General features: G+C 40.5%; 1 protein-coding gene across 2 annotated transcripts in view; it reads left to right on the top strand.

The window, feature by feature from the left end:
- The window catches only part of SLC24A4 (solute carrier family 24 member 4), a 157,534-nt gene extending 133,946 nt beyond the window's left edge, over positions 1–23,588 (top strand). For both annotated transcript variants that reach the window (XM_030558890.1, XM_030558888.1), the window contains exons 13-17: positions 8,120–8,286; positions 10,825–10,939; positions 13,572–13,684; positions 14,554–14,619; positions 16,636–23,588. In XM_030558890.1, the coding sequence (XP_030414750.1) occupies positions 8,120–8,286; positions 10,825–10,939; positions 13,572–13,684; positions 14,554–14,619; positions 16,636–16,788 (614 nt within the window). In that variant the 3' untranslated portion in view covers positions 16,789–23,588. The remainder of the gene's footprint in view (positions 1–8,119; positions 8,287–10,824; positions 10,940–13,571; positions 13,685–14,553; positions 14,620–16,635) is intronic.
- Positions 23,589–24,817: the final 1,229 nt, after the last annotated feature.

Raw genomic sequence — 24,817 nt, 5'->3', positions numbered from 1 at the left:
CAGGAATAAGGAACATACATTTTCTAAAGATCAGACGTTCATATATTCTTTCTGTACTATAAAGAGCACTAGGAAGAATAGACATGAAAAGACTTTCCAGGTTAGGTGCTTGCAGTTTGCAAGTAGGAAATTCACTTTAATTAAAAAAAAAATTTTTTTAAAGCCCCAGTTAAGATGGCCAAGGATTAGTCCAAACTTTTTTCTGCTGTTCTATAGTCACATCTTTTTCTATTTTTGATTTGCTTCTTCAAGTTATACACCATGGTTACTTTTGTCAGAACATCTTTCTTCTGAAAGAGATGTAAGTGCAGTTTAATCTACCTCAGAGTAATGCTGCATTTGAATGTACTGTCTTAAAGATCTACTCCCTGTTATGTGTGGTGCCCCCTCAGTGGTGGACCTCAGTCATAGAACTAAGGCTTTTGGGCATGGGAATTGGGAGTAAAGGGAGAGTTACGTGAAGGAGGTAAAGATAGTCTCAAGCTACAAAATACAGGCAGGATCCTAGATTGAATTTCAAACACCCCAAATTTCAGAGAGGTTCTAGATTTGGTTCAGGCCCATCTCCAAACACACAAGACAACAGCAGCAGCTGCTGGGGAAGGGATTCTTATACTACCAGATTTTGGCTTTGGCTTGTATGGAAAAGTAACTGTTCTCCCTAAAAAGAGAGTACCTTGATCTCTCCTCATCTTCAGGTTAACATTTGGACAATTAGGTCTTAAGAGCTGAGGCTTATCTGACACTTGGCTGTTTGGTTAATATAAAGTAGAGTGGAAACAGCGCATGTGACTAGTGAGACAGTTAAAGCCCTGTTACAACTAAACTTTTTTTAAAAAATATTCAGTTTGTAAAAGTATTTAAAAAAAAAAGTATAGTCCCGCCCACCCCGAGATCAAGGCTACTTAAATCCCTTTTATTCAAACCGGGGTTGTTAAATAACACAATTTAAAGTAGAATTTAAATTCAGCTCAGCCCTGTGGATTGTGCACAAACTAATAAATTGTTGTTCCTCAGGATGGTTTTAAAGACAGAATCCCCTCTGGTCTGTCAGCGCCCATTTAAGACAGAATGATCTAGGATGGGAAGGCAGTGCTCAGTGTTAAATGTGGAGAGACTGAGTTGAGGAATGACCACAGGATTATTTCATTTCGTGGGAAGGTGGAGGCCAGGTATACAGTTATGGAGATGGCTCACTTGACCTTGCAGGGGAATCCTTTGGAGCAGTGTTATTAAGAAATGCTGGAGTACATCAGACTGAGATTGAGTTGGCATATCTTGAGAATGAACTGATGTGTAAGAGCCCTGGCACAGCTTAGCTGCTTTTTTAGAGCCCCAATTCAGAAAAAGCATTTAAACACATGCTTAGGTGTAAGCACGTAGTTAAATCCCGTTTATTGTCACATCTTCAAGCCTCTTGTAAAAGTGTGGATCATTTTGAACTCCCATTGACCTAATGGAAATTGAGAACTCCTTGTTGCACAGGTTGGGTCCTAAATTCATTATAATGAAATAGTATGTTTGGGAAGATAATTTTTTCCCAGAACTAAAAATATAGAGCTACTGTCCAAGGAGGTTAGCAAATCCTACCCATTATCCTATGGCACTGGCATCTTGAAAGACAATATTAAGAACAGACAGGTTTGGAACAAAAGCTTGCAGATTTAATGTTGCTCTAGGTCATTCCATTGGTAACCCACCAGCTGAACAGAACTATAACCACAAGACAAAGATACCTAAAAGTAATATGTTGTGATGAAAAATCTGTTTCTCTTTTGGGCTGCATATGTGTCTCTGTTTGCAATCAGACTTTGGATTGCTGTTCTCTATCACAGCACAGATGTCTGTGCCGATTCACATGATACAAAATAAATTAGACAGGAAAATATCTGTGCCAATTGTTCTCCTCGGTAAGAAAGATGTTGATCCCTGTTGTGACTGGATTTATATTTGTAATTTTCAGTCCAAAGGTTCACATTAAGGGATGGGGAAGTAACAGGTTATGACTTTCTTTTAAGTAGCACTTATGTTTTATCCATCGCTAAAAAAAAAGCTATAGGAAGCCTGTTCTCTGCTCAAAGAAGTGGTAACAAAATAGACAGTAATAAGAAAAATCAAACAAACAGTGGAACTAACAACAGATATACTATAAAAGCAGCAGAGAATCCTGTGGCACCTTATAGACTAACAGACGTTTTGGAGCATGAGCTTTCGTGGGTGAATACCCACTTCGTCAGATGCATATAATGGAAATTTCCAGGGGCAGGTATATATATATGCAGGCAAGCTTATCTCTAGCTTGCCTGCATATATATACCTGCCCCTGGAAATTTCCACTACATGCATCTGACGAAGTGGGTATTCACCCACGAAAGCTCATGCTCCAAAACATCTGTTAGTCTATAAGGTGCCACAGGATTCTTTGCTGCTTTTACAGATCCAGACTAACACAGCTACTCCTCTGATACTTAACAGATATACTGAGCATCTCCACACAATAACTTCTTTATTTTTGTTGCATTCTCTCCTTTGTACATCTGGAGTAACTCCATTGCTGTAATGGACAGCAGAATTTGTCTTTGTAGGTCCTTGACATGAAGAATTAATCTATCTTCATTGTAGTGGACTGTGCTTTTAAGAAACCCAGTCATGGCATACATTGGGAAGTGTAACATGCTGGATCCAGTCGTGGTGCAGGCAGAGTGATCTCTGAGAGGCTGTAATAAAGATCTGTTTGTTGGAAGTAGAACTGGCAGGGAAAACAGAATTTTCATCCCACAGAAACTTTTGAGGTTTTGGATACAATATTCCAATTTAGGATGAAAAATAAAAACCTAACAGTTTTGCAGATCAAACTCTGAAAAACTGAAATTCTGAAAGGGCATTTTCCATCAAAAAACAGTCAGACGTAAAATTCCTGACCAGGTCTAGTGTGAATCTTTTGGGTTGTGCCTCTGGCTTCCATGATCGGTATGGCAGTAGGGATGTAACATGTTCATTTGTTACATATTTGTAACATATTCAATTGTTAAGTGCCTAGCATGCAGTAGACTCTTAGAAACAAATTAGGCTGATTGGCTAATTTACATACACTAAATTTCATACACTAGTCCAATCAATTCTTAGCCCTTGAGAATAACATCATTTTGTTGCAGAATTATACTTCTTGCCTGGGTTAGTACAAGAGCTCCTACGTGGAGTTGTACACTCCTCATTACTACATGACTTAAGATCAAAATTTGAATTAAATATTACTGATGATGATTAGTCCTAAATCTCAGCTGTAAATTATATAGTGTAATTAGGACCCAGGAGAAAGGGAACTTAGAAACCGTTTTCATTAGTGGAAAAAGACTGTTTTGTTTAAAAAGTTAAAGTAACAAATTTTGAAACTGATAAAATGAAACACTTTTTAAAAAGCAAACACATCGACAGTGCCAGCTCTTCAATTGGTGTAAATGGGCATAACTCAATTGATTTCAGTAAAGCTGCTCTAATTTACACCAGCTGAGGATCTGGATCAATTTATAATGAACCAGTGGAATTCATTGCCACCAGTTACACTGAAGTGAAATGCTTGGTGGAATTCAAAAAAGGACTAGAGTGGGGATGGTCAGCATTTTTTCTTCAAGTTTAAAAATTTCAAAGAAAAACAGAGGAAGAAATTGCAGAAAGGTCTACAAAATCTTTCCTGTTTCTCAATCAGCCCTCAGCTGAGATTTATGTGAATTAGTAAGAATATCTGTGGTATCACCGTTTGGGATAAACATTTATAAGAGGTGTCAACACTCATGCTTCGAGACTCCGGTTTCAACCACTAACTACCTGGGGTTAGAGAGAAGCTTCCTCCATAATTGTCCTTTTTTGAGGATTTTGGCACTTTCTAAAAAGCATTTGGTATAAATCACTGTCAGAGAGCATACCAGCATAGATGGACCATTGGTTTGACTCTGTCTGGCAGTCCCTAATTTAAGTTACACAGTAATACACTGAATAATGCACTCTTCCTACTTACCTGCTCCTCCTTCATTCCCAGAAGAAATGATTCAATGGCCTAGATATCAAGTTTGAAATACCTGAGCTCCAACAGTGCATTTGACTCCTGGCAGTGTCATCACAGCCTTTGGCCCGTCTAAGCTAGATAAAACTGAGTTCCACGTGTAACGCTGCCTGTAGCAACTCAAGAGTGTGAGGACCAGCCTCAGGGCAGATTGTTAGGAACCAGGGCACAAACCTCAAATTGGCTGTGAATTCTATACTTAGAGTTTGCCAGCCAATTGTGAAGTGTAAATTCCTCAAGTACTATAAGAGCCTAAACATGGAGCCATAGACAGTCCCGTCGGTACACCAATCTGTCTCGCCACACAGGTGAGCGTACCTTTATGATAAATCGTCCCTTACACCAAGAATCACGGCAATATTCAGGTTACTCCCAGTCCCAAAGGACCAGTCACTGACCCTAGGTCAATGGCACTTTAGAGCTCACGCCAAAGACAGCAATGGTAGCCAATTCAGTAATAAACTATATAGAGATTTGTGAAATAGGAAAAGGAAACAGTTATTTACAAGGTGAAAGCAGGTAAATATATACACACAAATGAGTTACAATCTTAAGTTTCAAAAGGTAATAGAAGCCTCTATGTTCAGCAAGGTCTATATATTCTTTAGGGCTAACCCAGGCTACGCAGCCGGGGATCCCTTCCTCGACCAAGCAGCGTAAAGATACCTAGTTCCTTTTGTCGGGAGTTTTTATCCCCCTTCAAACATATGCTCTGAGCTGCAAACTCAGCTGATGGGGGAGGGAGAAGGAATCCACTTGCATGACTCATCTTCCTGGGGTCGGGGGAGAGCAGAACACCAAAGTATTTTATCCTCTTAACATCTGGTGTTGATGGACGTTTCCTCTTGGGAAGGATGTTAAACCCTCTGTTGATGAGCAGCCCTTCACACTAATTTAATGTCTCTCTCCTGTCTGGTGATTTACATAGTCACAGAGGCTCACAATACAACCACTCAAATACTGCTTTACAATATGAGATACAGATGTTACCAGTGAGATTAATGCATGTACCAATTCACATGCATTCAGTAAAGCCTAAACACATTCTTATCATTCTAACACCTGGCTTAAAATACTAACACACAGGCAGGCCAGACTGATTCCAGCTATGTATTTGTCAGTGTTCAGTTGAGACATGAGGACTTTGCCATGAGCTGGCACCTAGTCTTCCAGCATCACACCGTGTGGTTTACCAAGTGTAGGGGTTTTGGGTGAGACTTTAAAACTGAGTTCCTGTCTGCTATATGTGGATATTGCAAATCTTATAAAACTTTGTTTAAAGTAGGGCTTTGACCAATATTCCCTTCTCATGACCGTTGTGCTGTGTGTTGTTTACCTGTTATCTTTCACCTAGAGATGGCCACATTTTAATGGGAAAGTGATTCCTGCAAGTATAAAGTTTGTAAAGTTCTTTTGTGAGGAAATAGGGACATACAGAATTAGAGGAATATACTGAAAATTAATATAAGACTTTTCATTGTAGCACTGTCTCTTAGGAATGTTCAGCTCCCAAAGCTTCTTATATGCAGTGCAAAGCATATGAATTTGAAAAAGATTAAAATATTTTAAACAAGACAGGAATTATTCTGCTCTCAGCTACCCTAGTGTAATTCACAAGTAACTCTGTGTTAGTCAGTTGCACCCAGGGCCACCCAGAGGATTCAGTGGGCCTGGGGCAAAACGGGGGAGCCGTGGTGCTTGTACTCACACGGCGGCGATACGGGTCTTCGGCAGCATTTCGGTGGTGGGGAGCCCTTCGGTTGCTCTGCCTCTTCGGCAGCACTGAAGGGCCTCCTGCTGCCAACATGCCGCCAAAGACCTGGAGCGACTGAAGGGCCCCCCCGCTGCCAAAATGCCGCCGAAGTCCCGGACCACCTGGGGGCCCGGGGCAAATTACCCCACTTGCGCCCTCCCCCCACCCTCCGGACGGCCCTGGTTGCACCAGTGTAAAACTTGTGTAAGTTAGACCAGAATCCAGACTAATGTTTCTGGATGCTTTCTTTAATGAAGCAAAAATCCTCCAACTGCAGGATGAGTGGGCTACTGTCTCACTGAATTACTGGAAAAATTAAGGATCTGATTCTGATCTCTCACTGGTGGAACACTTCATTGGTCTTAGATCTGATTTACACTAGAGTAGAATCCGGCTGGTATGTTTTCCCTGTCGCATGGGTAAGAAGAGATCCCTGTATTGCTAGATAACAAGTAAGGCATTTGCAGTTGCTGTCTTTCATTTTCTTTGTTGAGGGCATGTACCCTGATAGGGATCCTACTTAAGATCCTGAATCAACAAAGCACCTAAGGACATGCTAAACCAGGGTCTCAAACACATGGTATGCAGAGTTATTTCCTGCAGCTGCCAAGCTCCCTTCCTCCAGCACCCCTCTCTCCCAGCATGAAGCGTCCCTGCTCCTCTGCCTACCTCTAGGCACTTCCTGCCACCAAACAGCTGTTTGGCAGCGCTTAGCGCTTTCCAGGAGGGAGGGGGAGGAACGGGGAGCCATGCGCTCAGGGGAGGAGATGGAGAAGGGGCAGGGGCGGGGCGTGGATTTGGGGAAGGGATTGGAATAGGGGCAGGGAGGGGGAGGAGTTGCGGCGGGGACTTTGGGGAAGGGGTTGGAATGGGGGCAGGGAAGGGGTGGGAAGAGGTGGGGCGGGGCCTCATGGAAGGGCTGGAGTGGGGGCATCCCTGGAGGCAGCGGGGGGGGGTATGTGTGCATCAGAGATGCGGCCCTCGAGCCAATGTACTAGTCCTCATGTGGCCCTCCTAGTCATTTGAGTTTGAGATCCCTGTGCTAAACCATGAATGTTCACATTGACTTTCCACTAGTTTTGCTAAATCAAGGCCTAAACCAATAACGTTTCTGTGACAAAAAGTAGAAATCTCTTTTACAAAGCATTGGTCCAGCTGTCTTCACTGCAGCGCAGGCTCAGGTAAGCACTGGAAAGCTGGAGTTTCAGCATTACTACTATCTTTTAAACCTGAAGGCAGCATAATATTGTTTGTTGCTCTCTCTGCAACTAATTTTTGCTTCATTGAAGAATGCATTGAGGGACATTGATCCAGAGTCTGGTCTCACTTCCACCCGTTTGACAGTGGTGTAACTCTGACTACGGTGGAGATGTATCTGTTTTTTTATTCATTTCCTTGGTGTGATTATCCATCTGTTTCAAAACAGCACATTTGTATAGATCTTGCATACACAATGATCAGAGTATTTATACTGTTTCAAGCATCAAGAAATCACCTGCTCGCTTAAATATACCCAAAATAAAACTACGTAAAGGGCACTTGACTGTGCCCCTCATTTGTCAGCCTGAAAAACAAGCTTGTAGAATGCTTGAAAAATGTCTCAAGGAATATGAATAGAATCCCTAGTCTGTGAAAATCCTGTAGCTTGCCTCTGATCTCAATAATTTAAATTTACGTGCACATTTGCAACACTTCACACTTCTGAAAATTGGCATTTCGTATATCTTGTCTGTGAAGCAAGAATGAGTATATTGTTATGCAGATAGTAAACTGTGATTTGCAAATTCTCTAGCACGAGATCCTTCACAGGCACAGCTCAGAATGAAGGCCAGCGTCTGTTTTTATATCAGCTAGAAACGTTCACGGATATTGCACAGAAGTGGGCATTTTTTTACATTGTTCATTTAAAAAAAAGTTGTAATTTGCTTTTTATTTCAGGTGAGGGGCTTAATGGTAAGATAACATGCCCTTGAAAGGGCAGTACTACCATCCTTCTGTTTGAAATTCAAAAGAGCAATACATTGTGGCTCAATTTCATCATTGGATGTATGTACATTGTCTGGTTTGAATCACTGGGAACCTGCACATGCATCCAAGGGCAGAACTCGCCATATTATAAAGAGAGACAGAAATTGTGGACATGGTGGCAAGGGACACAAATGACCCTCAAACCAAAATACACAGCTGCAACAAAGCCTATTTATTATTTTCTCCTCTATCCACATAGTGTGCATACATATGTAACTGAACGTGGAGCAGCAGGAACAGGAAAGTTAAATACGTTGTTTTTTCCTTTCTTTCTGCAGATGGAAAAATGAACAAAGTCAAATGGATTGTCACGTGGCCATTGCTATTCCTGCTCTTTTGTACCATTCCAAACTGCAACAAACCACGTTGGGAGAACTTTTTTATGCTGACATTCATTTTATCCACTCTGTGGATTGCTTTGTTCTCCTATTTTATGGTGTGGATGGTAAGTGGATGCAACAAAACCTTGTTTTAAGAAATGAAATACACAGGTCAGATGTTGAACGTCTTCAACTCCAATCCCAGTTTGTTTTAGATGAAAAAGAAGGTAGCCGCATTGGGATGGCATGTGTGCCGTGTAGTAGTTATTCTAATATCTGACCTACGTGCTAGTCTCTCTTCTGGTCAGTACTTTTGGACCATATTTTTAAAGGTAGGTAGATGGGGGCCTAGTGTGATTTTTTTCAAAAGTTCCTCAGTGCCTACTTCCTAATATTGGGAGTCAGGGCTTAGGTGCTTTTGAAAATCCCACTAGGTGCCTATCTGTGTCTTTAGGCACCTAATACTTTTAAAAATATGGCCCTAAGGCCTGATCTTGAAATATACTCACACAGTAACTCAGGTGAGTAGTAAGGGGTGCAGGATCAGATACACGAAGTGTAAAATGCTTTAGGTGGAATGGACTATATTAGTCGCAAGTATTATTATCCTTTTTAGTAAGAGTGCCATAGAGGTTACCCATACATCTTTTCAGTTGCTCTTAACATGCGCAAAAATGTAGGCTCTGATGAAGATATATCAGGTATGATCCGTTCAGAAACACACTTTAAACACTAGTCCAGGTGATTCACTCTTATTTTCCCTCAATTTTTATAGCTTAAATGTACATTTTCACTCAGAAGAGACATGAATAGTAAAGTTAGACTCTTTGTAATTAAAGAAGTATTTTTAGAAGTTTAAAAAGGCATCTTTTTTCTATTCAGAGAGAGGCAAAGCTAATGAGAAGTTATGTTAGTACTGCTGAAGGACTGGTAGGTCAATCGCAGGGTAGATAAAGCGTTCAAATGCCTATATTTTCCTCAATTAAAAAATCAGTAAAATGAAAAAATCTAACTTTTTCATAATACATACCCTGGAAAATGAAATATGTAACAGTTTCGTGTGACCTTTTGGAAGCATCTTCATTTACAATCAGCTGATCTTCATAACTTGCTTAAGGCTTTTGAGTTGTATGACACAACTTTACTTGTCTGGGATACATACCGATAGCTCTGTCAGTATGTTATACATTTGGGAATTATTTTATTTTTCCATTTCCACTTGGATACAGTATTTTCCCTTAAGTTAGTATTTAAAGTATTATATTATAAAATAAAACCCTCTTCCCCTGATTTTATAATATGTAGCAAAAACTATTTGAGAGATTCATATTCCAACAATTCATTCTTGCTGATGTACCAAATTGCTACAACTTCATAGCATCTATACTTCAATAAGATCATGCCCTCTACCCTGGACTTTCAGATCTTCTGTTGAAAACAGTGGGAGTTCTGTGGAAAGACCAAAAGTAGGATGTGTTCAGAGATTCTGTAACAGTGTCTCTGATCTCTTTCAAGATGTGTCCATGCCTCAATGTCCCCATGGTTACTTGCCCCTTCAGTGGGAAAATGTCTTAGTGATCGGATAACTTAATTTAATCCTCTGGCTAAGTTAGAAAAAAGACCTCATCCCTTCTGGGGTAATCACAACTCTAACAAAAAAAAGAGTCCAAGCAAACACTTTTGGCTTCTGGGCCACTGCCTGCTTTAAGAGTCTGTGGGAACTCTTCCCCTTGACTGCAGGGGTTCCAGAAAGAGCCCCTTGATTGCACGGATCTACAAATAGGCTTTTCTTATAGGAGTACCAGCACAATACTTCAAGGTGGCAGCACTGAGGTTTATGGGAATCCATGCCACCCTTTCTATCCAGGCTCCAGCCCTAATCCCCTGAGCAACGAAGTAGCTGTCTGCTCCAGTCTCAAATGTTCCAGCTTCACTCTTACTCTTCCCACAGGCTACTTCCTAGGCTTGCTTAGGTGGCTGGCTATTAAGCCTTCTTTCTGGCCCCTTTTTCAGGGTATTTTAACACTCTCCACCTCTTGACACCCTTCCTCCCATCATTACTGGGATTCCCATTGCAGGCTGCTGTCTCTCCCTAAGCTCTTCCAAAGCTGCATCTGGACCATTTGTCTAGAGAGACTCATGTTCTGTTCCCTTTAGGAGTGTCTCTGTCAAGACCCTCTGAACAGGTCTCACTTCTTCCCAAGCCATTCTCTTACTATGGCAAAGGGAGCTCTTTTATAGTTCTTCGTTCTTCCCTCTTCCCAGACTGCATTGCTGCCAACTGTACAGCAACCTTCAGACCTGAGAACCACCCAGCATTCCATTGTTCCAGGCAGAACATAAGAACAGGCTGCACCGGTCTGTAAGCACCGTAAGGGGCCAGCACATCCTGTTACAAATGTATAAAGTAGAGCACTTTAAATGGCTTTCATAAAACTCTTAAGAATGTGCCTACAAGTACTTATTTTTTCCTAGTAGGAGGTTTTTAGTCAGATTGTTGCTATGATTTTGTTTCCTTATAAAAATGTGTGCGTGTAACTGTCATAACAGCCACATCCAGAAATTGACGTGAAGAGTGAATCACAAATGTATTGGAAATACAGTATCAGACATAAGACAGACTTCCCAATTATTTTAAATGGCTGTTTTTACTTACGGTGCAGGTTACTATAACTGGATACACCCTGGGGATCCCTGATGTTATCATGGGCATTACTTTCCTAGCTGCAGGAACAAGCGTTCCAGACTGCATGGCCAGCTTAATAGTAGCAAGACAAGGTATCATTTCTGTTCAAGTTTTCCAACAATTTCATGCTTTGCTTCTGTAATATGCAGGTTTTTTCAAACTGTTATTTGAATTACGATAGCACCTAGGAACCCCAGTCATGGACCAGCGCCCCACTCTGCTTGGTGCTGTAAAAAAAAAAATGGTTCCTGCCATGTTACATCTCTGGTTATGAGTATGAGGCATGTGTACATCCAAGAGGCGTGGAGCATCAGGAGAAATTGCATAATGTTCTGGCAGTTCATTCAGCAACCAAGCCTCACATATACAGCATAGATCAGTCAGATTAGAAAGATGTAACATACACATGAGCTACACTAGAAAAGATCAGCCATAAAAATAGGATTGTACACCAAAAAGGTGCATAGAAAAAGGGTTTGCTTTTTGGATCATGTCCTAAGTCCTGCATGTAAAACTTGCATTAATTTTAAATTAAGTTGATGGGGAAAGATATTGGGGGAAAAGGCACAACAAAAGTTAACTTGCTTCAAACATATTCCTCGTCCAACTAGAGACAGCCAGCATCTTCCTTTTGGCTCTATGAATATTAACACTGAGTAGGGAAAGATGAACCTTAACTATGTCTAGTTTAACTTTCCGATTTAAAAGGCCAAAGATTTTTCCAGCTTATATTTACATGGCTGAGAGTTTGATTTTTTTTTAAAGCTTTCCTTTTTTACATGAGAAATATTTATGGACACATCCTTTACCACTGTTGCTTAAAACAAGCATGAGTGTGTTCATTTGTATCACACTGGAGCAGATAGTAATAACAGCTTTTTTGCAGGATTCCAACTCACAGCCCTTAATGCGAAAGGATGGTTTTGTTCTCCAGGCTGCCTACAGGCTTCAAAAATTCTGAAGTCCTAAAATAGCCACCAGGAGCCAGTAGTGTCCCTCATCTGCATGATGTGAACTGCATGAACATATTTCATTTATAACTGTAAGAGCTATACAGTTCACACAATCTGTTTTTAAATGTTTTGGATATGCCTAATAAAAAATAATCATATATTAAAAATCATCCATTCTCCACTTCATATTAGGAATTACATGCAGGAAAATCTCACAAAAATAGATCAGCTGTGTTAAGAACTGTTCTGGGACACTGCCCATTAAAATTGTTTTCTTCCATGTCTGATATTAGAGTCAGTAGATCTGTAGAGGAAATACGGGGGGGATGTGCTAAAATGATCAGTGTAATGCCTTCATAATGCTTGAACTTGTACAGAAGATAAGTGCTATCATTCTTTCTCTCTGTTCACTAGAGTCTCTACCATATGTTTAACTCAAAATGTTAAATGAGTAATCAATGAGGAAAAAAAGCTATCTGCTTAGTTTAGTTACTTCACAGTCCAGTTAATATTCTATTTGTAGTTTACTATTGATTTCTGTGGGCCAAATCTTTGCAATAGAATATCATCACAAATCAGGCAAAAACCTGGTCAAGATTACTTGCTATGAGAGTACAGGCAAGGAACAGCTTGGTGAAGTGGCAGATGGAGAATCCCTGATTCTCCCATGTAATGTGTGGGCCATGCATGGCACTTTAGCAAAGGGTTTCCCAAAGGGCAAATGCAGGTGTGCCCTGACAGTGAAGGGAAGCTGCAAGTCACCATAAACACAAATCCCGAGGCTATCCCACGGATGGACAGTGTGCGGTACTGACCGTGTCCCACTGTGTCAGGCCAGGCTTTGGGAGCAGACATCGTGCATGTGATCCAGCTGGAAGTCTCTCACGGGCTTGAAAGTTCACCACAAAGCTGATCTTATCTGCAGGGCACTTTCAACAATGTTAGATCTTTCCCTTCTTCCTGGCATGTGTTTTGTGGATTTGGCAGTAGCACAGATAACTAAGCCGGTACTTGAGAGAGAAACAAATTGGGGTGAGCACTCCGGCCACCATTTTTATGGTATCGGAATCAGACACCAGCTAATATTGAGCACAGGAGACAGAGATTCAGTAAGAACAAGGTTCTGGTGACCTTACCACCCACTCACACTTTGTTCTCCTATTTTATTATTGTTTGGGATTGTTTTTAAAAATTGAAATTTATAAAGTGAGCTTGATGCTCGCACACATATGGGTCCACTGCTGCTCAGTGCTGAATGTCCTCAGCTCCCACGCTGCTCAGCCCCTTTCACGATCACCTTTCAGATTAGCTAGAGCCCACGTCCCCAGAGCACATCCCAAGAGATGAAGACAGACCACACACAGCTTCCTACAATGAAACTCGTGGCCAGCTTTGCCCTGGCACTACAGAGAAAACCGGACAAAGCTTATCAACCTGTTTTTTAAATTGGAATCAAGCTCAAACACCAAACAATTTCTGCTCACCCCTCAAGGATGGCACAAAGTATATTGATTGTGAGCATTTTTTTATTTTAAAAGGTTATGTAAATGTTATGCAAAGTACGTGTTGATCTTAGGTACTTGGCAAATTGCCCATGTGGGGATTGCACGAGTGCTTAGTTAGCTAATTTTAAAGTGTCATCTTACATTGCAAAGCTGCTCAGTAGTCATGCTCTTTCTCTCTCTCCCTCCTCCTCAGCCTTGTTACAGAATGTTTGTCCTGTGTGTTGTTTTGACCTGAGAATTACTGTTTGTTTGTTTTTGTTTCCGAGGTCTTGGTGACATGGCAGTGTCCAATACAATAGGGAGCAATGTATTTGACATTTTAGTAGGCCTTGGAATACCATGGGGCATGCAAACTATGTTGATTGATTATGGCTCAGTGGTACGTATATATATGTTTTTTTAATTGTTTAAATTTTTTGTGTGTTTAGTTTTCAGAAGAAAACATTGTAAAAATGTTAAGCATTTTTATTAGTAATTAAATAAGACATGAGGTTATTTCCTGTCCAAAGAACAGGGAGACATGCGAACAACTTTCCTGTCACAAGATGTAATTAATTCCCATTGCTTTCAGTGTGAGTTAATTGTATTGGGTGGCAGGAGAATATGAGCAACTGGGTATGTTCCTGGCTCTGCTATTGTCTGACTGTGCAGCTTTGAGCGAATCTCTTTGGCTCTCCATGTCTCAGTTTACCTGTTTGTAAAATCAGGATAATAAGGCTAACTCTCCTTGAGAGTTATTGACCAAAGGCAATATACAAGGGCTGAGGGGTTTTAATTAAGCAAGACTGATTCTTTTAAACATGCTGTTCTCCCATTATTGTAACTTTTGCCATGAATTAAACAGCTAGGATTTATGTTGTTTAAAAATTGTAAATGGGGGCTTGTCAATACAGTGAAGCAATGAGCACTAAGTGATGTGATTTCTAAAGTGCACTTATATGTTGCACATTAACTGGGCCATGTAGACCCCAGTGCACTTTAATGTAGTGCAGGCACACTAGGAAACCTTTAGTGCACCTGAGCAGGGTCAACACAGGCCAATTAATGCACAACGTGTTAGTGCACTTTAGAAATCACACCCCTGTAGAGTGCAGAATGCTGTCATGTAGACAAGCCCATCATTTTAAATTTTAGACATAACTTCAAAATAGAATAGAAAATGTTCTAAGTCAAGAAGCAGTTACCTTTCTATTGCACTTACTATGTTCTAAACATTTTAAAGTTCTCTTTTATGTCTAATTTTCACAGGTTAAGATAAATAGCAAGGGACTGGTCTATTCAGTTGTGCTTCTGCTGGGGTCTGTAGCTCTTACTGTAAGTATTTCTGTGGTTTAAAATATGACCCAGTTGAGTATTCACTTCATGTCATAATTTGATACATGTATTTACTTTGCATGTAGCAGTAGGAGAAACTGGAAGTACTTACCATCCTGACTAGCATTTATTCATATAAAGCTTGATCTAGCAACCAGTGACATCAGTGGGCATTAAATCAGGTTCTCAGCACCCAGTGGGGCACTGAGGACCTTCAATTCCCATTTATTTCTGTGAGAACTGAGGACCTCAGCTCCCAGGAGGAGTTAACTAAGTACCTCTCAGGACTGGGCCTTTATTTTGTAACAAAGGGCCTGGTAAGTGAAACATTAATTTGGGTCTGAAGTCAGTTCCAATGCATCTAGGGCCTGCACTGGAATGCATTGAAGTCAGTGGCAAAACTCCCATTGAGCCTAATGTAGGTAGAACCAGACTCTGAAAGTGTAAATATCCATCCTCATTATCATTTCGCTAACAGTGTTTCTCAAACTGTAGACTCCCAATGGAGACTACATAGAGAATGTGGTCATCATGGTAGACCTCACATTTCTGCATCATGTCTTGAGCTTACCAATGTGTTGTACCAACGACACACTAAATTTGGTGGTAGGATGACCAGTATTGCAAAAATCAGACCCTAATCAATATACAGTTAACTTGCCAATGCATCTCACAAGTGACATGTATGGACATAATCTCTTTCCAGCCCAGCCATCAGTAGACGCCATCACTGGTATTCATCTTTGCCACACAGGGAAGCAAATGTCCCAATAATATCTTAAAAGACAACGATTGTGTTGTATTGTGTCATAAATCTTCCCCTCCCCCACCCACCTGTCCAGCATTTTGGCCAGGTATGGGAAGGTTAGCTAAATGTTATTGTCAAAGGCGTCCACAGGGTATTTATGGGCAGAATGACCAGGCATCTGACACAGCTGAAGCAGTGTCATCTGAATGGAAAAGCTTCTGAACATTCCCATAACTCTCTCCCTAAATGTCAGCCTAAATGTGGATTTAGGGGCCTAACTTTAGGCCAGTCACCCAGGTTTTGGAAATTTTGGCCAATGTCTTTGCCCAATACAATTTGAGTGGCATATATTTTGGCAAACTGTCTGTATGAAGGAACAAGCCATCTAACTCTCATTACTTCTGACCGCCTTTGATACTATGTTCTCAGCTTCTCTGCAGCTATTGAAAGAAGTAACGTTCTGTAAGGACCAGTGTTCCAGAGAACATAGTAGATCTAGGGGGCAGCACTGAAGGTTCTTTTACCTGATAATTTAGGATGAAGCAATTAATGGGAGCTGCATAACTCAGAGTATATTGAAACTATACACTTATGGGCCTGATTCTCAGTTACATTAAAAGCTCTTCGCCGAGCTCAGACCCTGTGAAGGGTTCTGAAAATATACCACTCACTTGCGGTACATCTATGCTGCAGCATGTGTAGACATACCTATGCTAGCTGTGATCAGTTGTCATGCTATAAAATAACAGTGCAGCCACAGCAGTGCAGGTGGCAGCATGGACTAACTGCCTGAATGTTACCTAAGACTGAGACAGTGCTATTCCTACTTAGGGCTCCCAATGGGCTAGCACCACCTCTGACCTAGGATCTCAGACTGCTAGCCTGTGTCACCGCCTGCACTGCCATGGCTACACTGCTGTTTTTAGCAAATAAGCTTGATCAAAGCTAGTGTTTGTATGTCTGTCCAAGGACACCTCCAGTTGCAATGTAAACACGCCCTAAGTTACACCCACTAAAGGCCACTTTATATGTTAGAGCAGTGTAAAGAGATTTTAGTGTAGCTGAGAATTAAGCCCTCATGTTTAACTCGATCAGTTATGTGCCTTATTTCTATCTGAAAAAATGAACACTGTCCTTTTTGATTTGTAAAATACCAAGACTGTATTTTTAGCATGTTTAAGGACAGCAGATTCAAATAGACCTCATTTGAAGCTTGTAGCATTTGTGTCCTTTGAGACTCCATTAACTAACACTTTGTATACTTGCAGGTGGGTGGAATCCATGTAAATAAATGGAAACTTGACAAGAAACTAGGCTTCTACGTGCTGTTTCTTTATGCCATTTTCCTATGTTTCTCTGTATTGATAGAGTTTAATGTCTTCACCTTTGTCAACTTTCCAATGTGCCGAAAAGATCTTTAAAACAAGCCACAACCATGAGAGAGGCTGAAATACTCTTGATTCCTTGTGCTATAAATGATAGGAGATATTTTACATTTCTACCTTCTCATCAGTAATCTGATTTTCTTTCCTGCTTTGTCATCCAACAAGCACTTTTACTTACTTGGAAGGAAAACAAACCTTTCTTTTAATATGCTAGCTCAAGGCAACCAAAGCATTTTCCTCTTTGGGTATTGCTGTTCAGTCATCCAACTTGTGGATCTCATGCAGAGCGCTCAAAAGTCCAATCTTCATGGTGTTCTGCTGTGGTTTTCATTCTCCTTATGTAGACAATAATGCACCACAGTCAATCGGAACAAGACTAGAAAAAACTCTCCTCTCTCTTTTTTTGACATTTATTGCCCGTGGAAAAAGAAGAGGCTGGCTCAGAACTTTTTTTTATTCCATTAAAGCATCGGAGCTACAGGACCAGAAAGTCCGATGCACATAAGATGGCATGCACTGTTGTGGACATATTTTTTTCCCCTTCAAGTGCTCTGTTTATAGAGGAACTGCATTGACATTTATAAGCCTTTGTTGGTGATTTCTGAATATTTAATCACTCTTTTTTAAAAAAATGTGAAGAACACATGAACAATTTTACAGAGAAAGAAAAGAAAATGGTTAATATCGTATCACTTTTGATGATGCACACTAAGAGTAATAGAATCTGAAATCTTCAAAAGAGAATATATGTGCAAAATATTCATACTTGAAAAATGTGTTTTACCATCAGCAAGGAATACTGTACAAATATAAACTAACATTTGTGGAATATTAAAGCCTGTAAGTAACATTTTGCATTGGTACTGGTAAGCCCACTTGTAATTTTAGAAGAAACTAAAAGATTAACGCCCAACGGGGCATCGGTTTCTAGTGGCAATTGTTATCTGAAAAATAGAACATGAACACATTCCAGACCTTCTTGCAATATGATGCATCAGGGATTTGGGGGGGAATTTATTTCATTATTAGTACATTAATCTAGAAGCTGCTACATCTTCTCCATTTTGTTTTGTTTTTGTTTGTAACCACAAACTTAATAGAGATGGGTACCCAACACTAAGTAATGCATATAATAAACAATTCTTACAAGACTAAGTCTGTCATGGGAACTATCTCCTTAATCAGATTGTATGCAGGAAGTTTTAAAGCATATCTTACTTTAGAGCCAAATTATTTTAACCCCACAGAACCAGATTTTGATTTTCTTTGCACCTGTATAAATCTAGATTAAAAGAGTAACTCTGAATTTTCCTGGGCATAACTGAGAACAGAATCTGGCTCAGAATAATTAGTAACATTACCAAAACTGTGTAATGTCACTGTTTGAAGTGGAGTTACAAAGAAGATTCATCAAAAGAATTTAATATATTTTGAAACTGCTTCTTAACTCTAAAATGTATTTTAAAGTTGTATATGAAAAAAATATATAAGGTTTCTAAAGAAGCACAATTAACTTTATACATAGATTTATTTTTTATTTTTTTAATGTTTATATAGCAAAACATCTTTCAGATTACTAAAGATTTGATGCATTTTAAATACATAAATATTTTGCATTTAAGATTATATATCAAGATGCCCATTATTTGTCAACAAAAATACTTTAAATCCTTAGGAAATAAAATTGATTAGAGAGGTTCCTTTGCATATATTAAATTTATCTGACTAATATGTGACCAATAATTCCTTTCCAAGCAAAATGGCATGCACAACCTTAATTACCCCAGGCAATGTGTTATAATTCAGGCTATGTTTTGATGTGTGCAGGGAGTACCAATTAATGAATGTATTTTGCTGTTGAATTTTAATAGGAATGGGATCCTTTCAACACAGTCCTAAAGAAAAAGGGCAACATATCTATTATTTGTCTTACTGTTCTTTGTTCCAAACATCAGTATTAGTAACCAAGCTAAGTTTTGGAGTTTTCCCCCTCACTCAGGTGGTTGAACTCACCCATCCTAAAGATGGCAACAAATGGCATTTGATTAAGAGGCTTTATCAAATAGGCAAGTGTGACCAGTATGTGTAAGTCACTGGAATGCAAATGTAATGGCATTTAAAATACCTTCACTGTGGTTTAACGTGGGAAGAGGTGGAATCTATGCACACCTGTTTTATTCTTATATTGTAGAAAGGCTGCAAGCCAGGGCTAGATTGTGCCTCCAGGACACAGCTCCTGCCCCTTTTTCTTCCTTCCATTCCAGGAGGATAATTGTCCTGTTCTGGTAGTAATTTATTATGCCCCTTATAATGGCTCGTATGGGCTGGCTGGCATGGGAGAGCAGAGTCAAGGCTCCATTCACTCCCCACCTACTTACTGCTAGGTGGGTAGTGGGGAGTAGCAAGCTCACAGCACCCTCTCATATTCAGATGCAACTCCTAGGTAGCCCATGGTGGGGCATTATGGGGATTCCTAAACTACGGGAGCATGGCCCAAGTTACACTCTAGCCCCTGTGGTCAGCTGAGTCATCAGCGATTCGTGCAGCAACAAATTGCACCATTTTACACATTTATGGGATCAAAGACTGAAAAGCAGATTGAATCTGGATATTTCAGAGCCAAGCAAGCCCCAAAAGACTAAAGATCTTGTGCTGGTTACCTGGCAGCCAGTCCTAAACATGCTGCTCAGCCAGGCATGGAATTATTGGGTGTGCTAATATGGATTAGAATTATGCTGCCTAAAAGGATGCTGTTATCATGGTTGAGTTAACCCATTCTACAGCTATCTGTTATATTTTGTCCTAACCAGAGATTGTCCCAAAACAAAACATTCGACCCAAATTTCACAGGTTGGTCCCATCTCTATAATGGGCCCAACTAGAAAACTGACCCATTTCTTCCGCCCTTCAATTTGGAGGATATTTGGATTCTGAATCAATTCTGACTCTGAACCCCAGGGCTCAGCCTCATGTCTAACATTTATAATATTACAGATAAGCTACCATGCTTACCAGAAATAATTATTGATAAAAGTCTCGTCTAACGGGACCAGGTGAGCAGGGATATATACTTTGCCAAAGAAGTATTATGCACTGTATCAGGGCCTTGATGAAAAATTGTCATGTAAATTAGCTTACTCTGAAGATTTCTCTCTATACACTTTATCCATATACAAAAATAAAGAAATCAATATAATCCAAGCCATGCAGATAAACTGAGCGACCTGAGAAAAATTGTTTTGATGGTCAGGAGCTGCTTGTTTTATACTGTCTAAATATCTTCAAGATGATATATATCATAACAATAATATTATACTTGTGCCTTCTGAATGTAAAAAAAATCACTCATAAGGTCTGAAAAACATGACACATTTGGGAGCTTTCCAGTAAAAAACAAAAGCAGGGATTCATGTTTGCCTCCCTGAATTGGCAAAATTATAAATCACATCTGTTCACATTGTATATGTAAAAATCTGCATCTGTTTGTTCTATTAATCATAGCACAGAGTAAGCTAGCGGAGTCTGGAATTTGTTGTGTTTTTGCATAATATAGTTAATGTTTAGTGCATGAGTGAAAAGAAAACTGGTGGATGTGAGAGGGGAAACTGTTAATGTGATACAAAAGTTGCCAAGAAAATATAATTGAAAAATAGTAGTACTCCAGAAAAAAATATTCTCAATCCAGCAAAGCTTGACTTCAATAAAACTGGTCACATGCTTAAAGTTAAGCAAGTGTTTAAGTGCCTTGCTGAATTGGGGCCTAAATAAACAACAGATGGTCTCTGGGTTTCGTATCACTTTCATTTCCTCTCCATCTCGTATTTTGTAGACTCCCCTGCAGAAGTCACTGTGGATTTACATTGCTGTAAATGACAGAACTTGCTCTCTTCCCCTTGTTTTTAAAACTTATGACAAATTGTGCACCTTTTTAAGTGTTTCACAATCTATACGACATGAAAAGTCATTTGTCTTCAGTGGAGCAGGTGTAAGGAAAAGAGTTACCCCCAAAATACAGTAAACTCTCAATGAAAAGGGAAGGAAAGCAGACTGCAGAACAGTTCCTTTCCTCTACGACTCCTTCAAAGTAGCACAGTGACAAGTCATGGGATGAACTGCCCCTAGTGAAATCAATGGGTGTTTTGTCATTGACTTCAGTGGGGCTAGGAATTCACACATATGCTGTAGTGTTTATGTTATAAAATTTTGTAACTTAGGGCCTGTTTCTGCAGTGGGAATCTGCATCCCAACTCCCACTGATTTTACTGGGAGTATTACATGGATCAGGCCCTGAATTGTTTAACCTAAACTTAAAAGCTAGCTTTAGGCTGATTGTGACTATTTGATGATCTGAGCGCTGCTCTTTGATTGCAATTCAGCCTGGAAGAACATGTGAGTCTTCCCCCATGTAAGCAGGGTGTCCATTTTCCTCTTAGCTCAGTCATTATTAGTGTGCCAATTTTATTTTATTTGTTTATATATAGTTTTATTGATTTGGGTTTTATTTATTAAGGATCATGTTCATATTTAAGAGAAAACACCACATTTTTCCTAGTGTTATTTTTACACTCTAATTATACAGAATTTCCATTCCTATCATTGAATTCCTTTGTGAATGAGCTTAAAATTCATGCACTTGTTTCAATTTCTTCTTCACATGTTTCGTTCTAGTTGCACAAATTTCTCACCTGTTAGTTTTGTCATTTTCCGTCGCAAAGCTCATTCCTGGGTTGATTGAAATGGTATGTCATGTATTTGTAACCTGGGTAGGTGTTCTCAGTGGAGTTTATAAGCACTGCCTGGCAAGGAAAACCTCTGAGCTTCTTATGTAATTTAAGGCAACATTGAATGAAATGTATACCCAGGTGAAACCAAAGAATTTTGCTATTAAATAATCCAGCACCTTGAGACACAAAATTCTGTAGTAGCAGGCTTAATATCCTTCACTTACATGTGATCAGACACTAAAAAGAAATTTAAAAATTTGTACGAGTACTTAATATATATTTTCCTTTTTATTTCTTTAAGCCGGAGCTCTAACTTGTTCTAAATGTGCAGAGTGGCAGGATTGATGTTAGCTAACTGCAGGCTTCCTAAGGAATTTAGTTCCAGCAGTGCTGCACCAAAACCAGTTTTCAGCTTTTTTGAAAAACTGTGTACCCAAGTGATCAATGCACCATTTGAAAAGAAAAGAAAAAATGCCATTCAAATAAGCCCACGTGTACATTATAATTTCGAACATATCACCGCTAAAATATCGAGAGCAAAATATGCACATATTAAAAAACTTTCCAAGGGGGCGTCTTGAACCTGCATTTATCTGTTTCCAGTAGCTTTTACTGTACTGGCCTCATCATAGTACCCATGGCAGAACACAGTGCACCAATGTGTGGAGTCCTGAAGCTTTTTCCCAGGGAAGACAGTAAAGTCCTGCACATCTGTGCATTGAAACTGGTGGTATGTGTAGTACCCGCTACATTCGCTCAAATGGGTGATGAACATGGCAATTCATGTATCACATGTTCTGCATGTTACCATACTTCTGAAATGCAAATAATAATAATACTGCCTGAAAGAAGCAAATGGTAATGGGAAACTAGTGTCATTTTCATATTACCTTAAAGGCGATTGCTGGTAAGTAATTAATCATGTTTCTTTTTATTTCTGCACAAAGAATGTATGCAATCTTAGGTCTGTTGATCTTTGAGATGATCTTGGTAAACTTGAAAGGCAACTGTGGAGGTTGATGTATAGTAAGAGTATGTAAAGGTATCAGAATGTATCAGAGTCAGACAGGAAGCCTCCAAAAAATCTACACCCTGAGCCTCTTCTTTTCAGAGGATTGTTGCAGCAAGATTATGCCCATTATTCATATACTATTTCTGCATGCAAAGAAATAAACCTGCTAACATGGCAGCAATTATGTTCAAAATGGCTCAAATTGTGCAACAAAGCTATGACCAAATTCCTGCCCTCACTTACTCTGGATTTACACCTGTGAAACTACTGTAATATCCATGGAGTTAGATCAGAGTTACACCAGTGTAACCAAGGGCATAATTTGGCTCCCACTGTCTTCTCTGTTGCCAGAAACTCTTTGGCATTATTTGTGAACACTGAAGATATGTCTACAGTGCAGTCATGGGGTGTGGTTTCAGCTCCTGTAGATACACATGAGCTAGCTTTAATCTAGCTAGCTCACGTACTGGAGCAATGAAAATGCAGTGCACACTTCAGTGAAGGTTCGTTCTCTATCGTTTACCCATGCTTTTTGGTGGGCTTGTATAGCCCATGCTGAAGCATGTGCTGCCCCCTAGCTTCGCTGCACTGGTACCTGAGCTAGCTAGATTAAAGCTAGTTTGGGTGTGTCTGCATGAGCTGCAATCACATCCTGTGACTGCCATGTAGACATACCATGAAATAACTTCTGATCCTGTTAAATTTCCCTTTATTTCACACTTGCAGACATTTACAATGCATCCTGCAGAGGTGCGGTACCTCTTTAATACTATGACACATTTCTTGAGCTGCTCAGTTTGAAATCAAAGTGACTACTTTGTAAACTGTAAATAGCACAAATCTATTTATCACGTTATTTATTTTTTCAATGACTGTGACCTTATGCACTGTGATATGGGGTCCTTTGTACAGAGATGTATGTCATGAAAATCAAATTGAATTAATGTGATAATTTGTTACAAAATGTTGGCATGGTATTTGATAATTTTTATTGTGAACATTTTAAGATAGTTAAAATGAACTATACATTTATAAAGAACCTAGCAGTCAGTATTGTAATGTACTATACATCAACATGTACACTGTCAATAAAATGTATAAGAACAGCTTGATTGTTGCTCTCCTGTTCTCTGGAACACACGGTATGAAAACAAGTGAAACACTGTCATGACAACTGTCAAAAATCTAAAAACAGAGGACTGGAATATGGTTCCCTTCCTTATATCTGGCAGCACCTCACTCTGCATTGGGTGAAATCCTGGCCCCATCAAAATCAATGGTAAAACTTCCATAGACTTCAGTGGAGTCAAGATTTTCACCTATTGACTTCAATGGGGCTTCACATAGAGTAAATGTATCACAGTTTGGGCTACGGTAATTCTGAAACACCTTTACTTTCACTGGACTGCACTATGATATAAAGTACAGCCCAGAGATGTATGAGCTACATCACTCCAGGAGGAACTAGGAACTATAGCCAGGAAAACACCTGAGTCACATTACCTCACCTGCTTCCTCTGGCTCTGGGAGGCGGGAGAGGGGGGTAATGTACTGCTGGCTGTGACGCTTCCAGGGGGAACCCAGAGTTGTTAGGCACCTTGCTGTCAGCTGCCCTTGGCATGAGGAGGCCATGCCTGTGCCTGCTGTGGGTCAGTCTCCAACTCCACCAGCTACGGGCAATGCAAACACGTCCCTCAGGCCCCTGCTTTTACTTTTAGGATTGCCAGGTGTCCATTTTCCGACCAGAACATCCGGTCAAAAAGGGAACCTGGCTGGTCAGGTCCACCACAGTAACCAACCTCTGCCACTGCGGGGCAGGAAGAGCAGCCGCTGCAGCTGGAGCCACGTGGAGGAGCTTCTGATGCCTGACAGAGCAGTGGCTGGCTTCTGGACCAGGTCCCAAAGGTAGGAGGTGCTGCCACCATGGGGTGGGGGAGATTCTCTCTGTTCCCTCTTCTGCTCTAGCCCTGGCCCCTCACTATGGGGACCAACCCGTCCTTGCCCTGGAGCATTGCTTTGGGGACGAGCCCCAGCCATGCTCCAATTGACCCAGCCCTGGTCCCTCGCTCCAGGGACCAGCCTCTGCCTTGCCCTGATTGCCCTGGCCCTCACTACAGGGACTGACTCCAGCCAGGCCCCAATTGCCCCGGCCCTCGCTACAGGGACCAACCCCTCCCTGCCTGTCCCCTTGCTATGGGCACTGACCCCCTCCCCACCCCCTTGAGCCAGAGATTAATCCCGCCATGTCCTGCTGTGCTCCAGACTCTTGCTTTGGGGACTGATCCCCCCACACCTCACTGGTTCCTGATTGTGCAGGTGGGCAGGCTCT

This window comes from Gopherus evgoodei, chromosome 4, assembly GCF_007399415.2.
Source record: "Gopherus evgoodei ecotype Sinaloan lineage chromosome 4, rGopEvg1_v1.p, whole genome shotgun sequence".
Taxonomy (NCBI): domain Eukaryota; kingdom Metazoa; phylum Chordata; order Testudines; family Testudinidae; genus Gopherus; species Gopherus evgoodei.
Note: the sequence above shows the minus strand (reverse complement) of the source record. Positions and strands in the feature narration are given on the sequence as shown.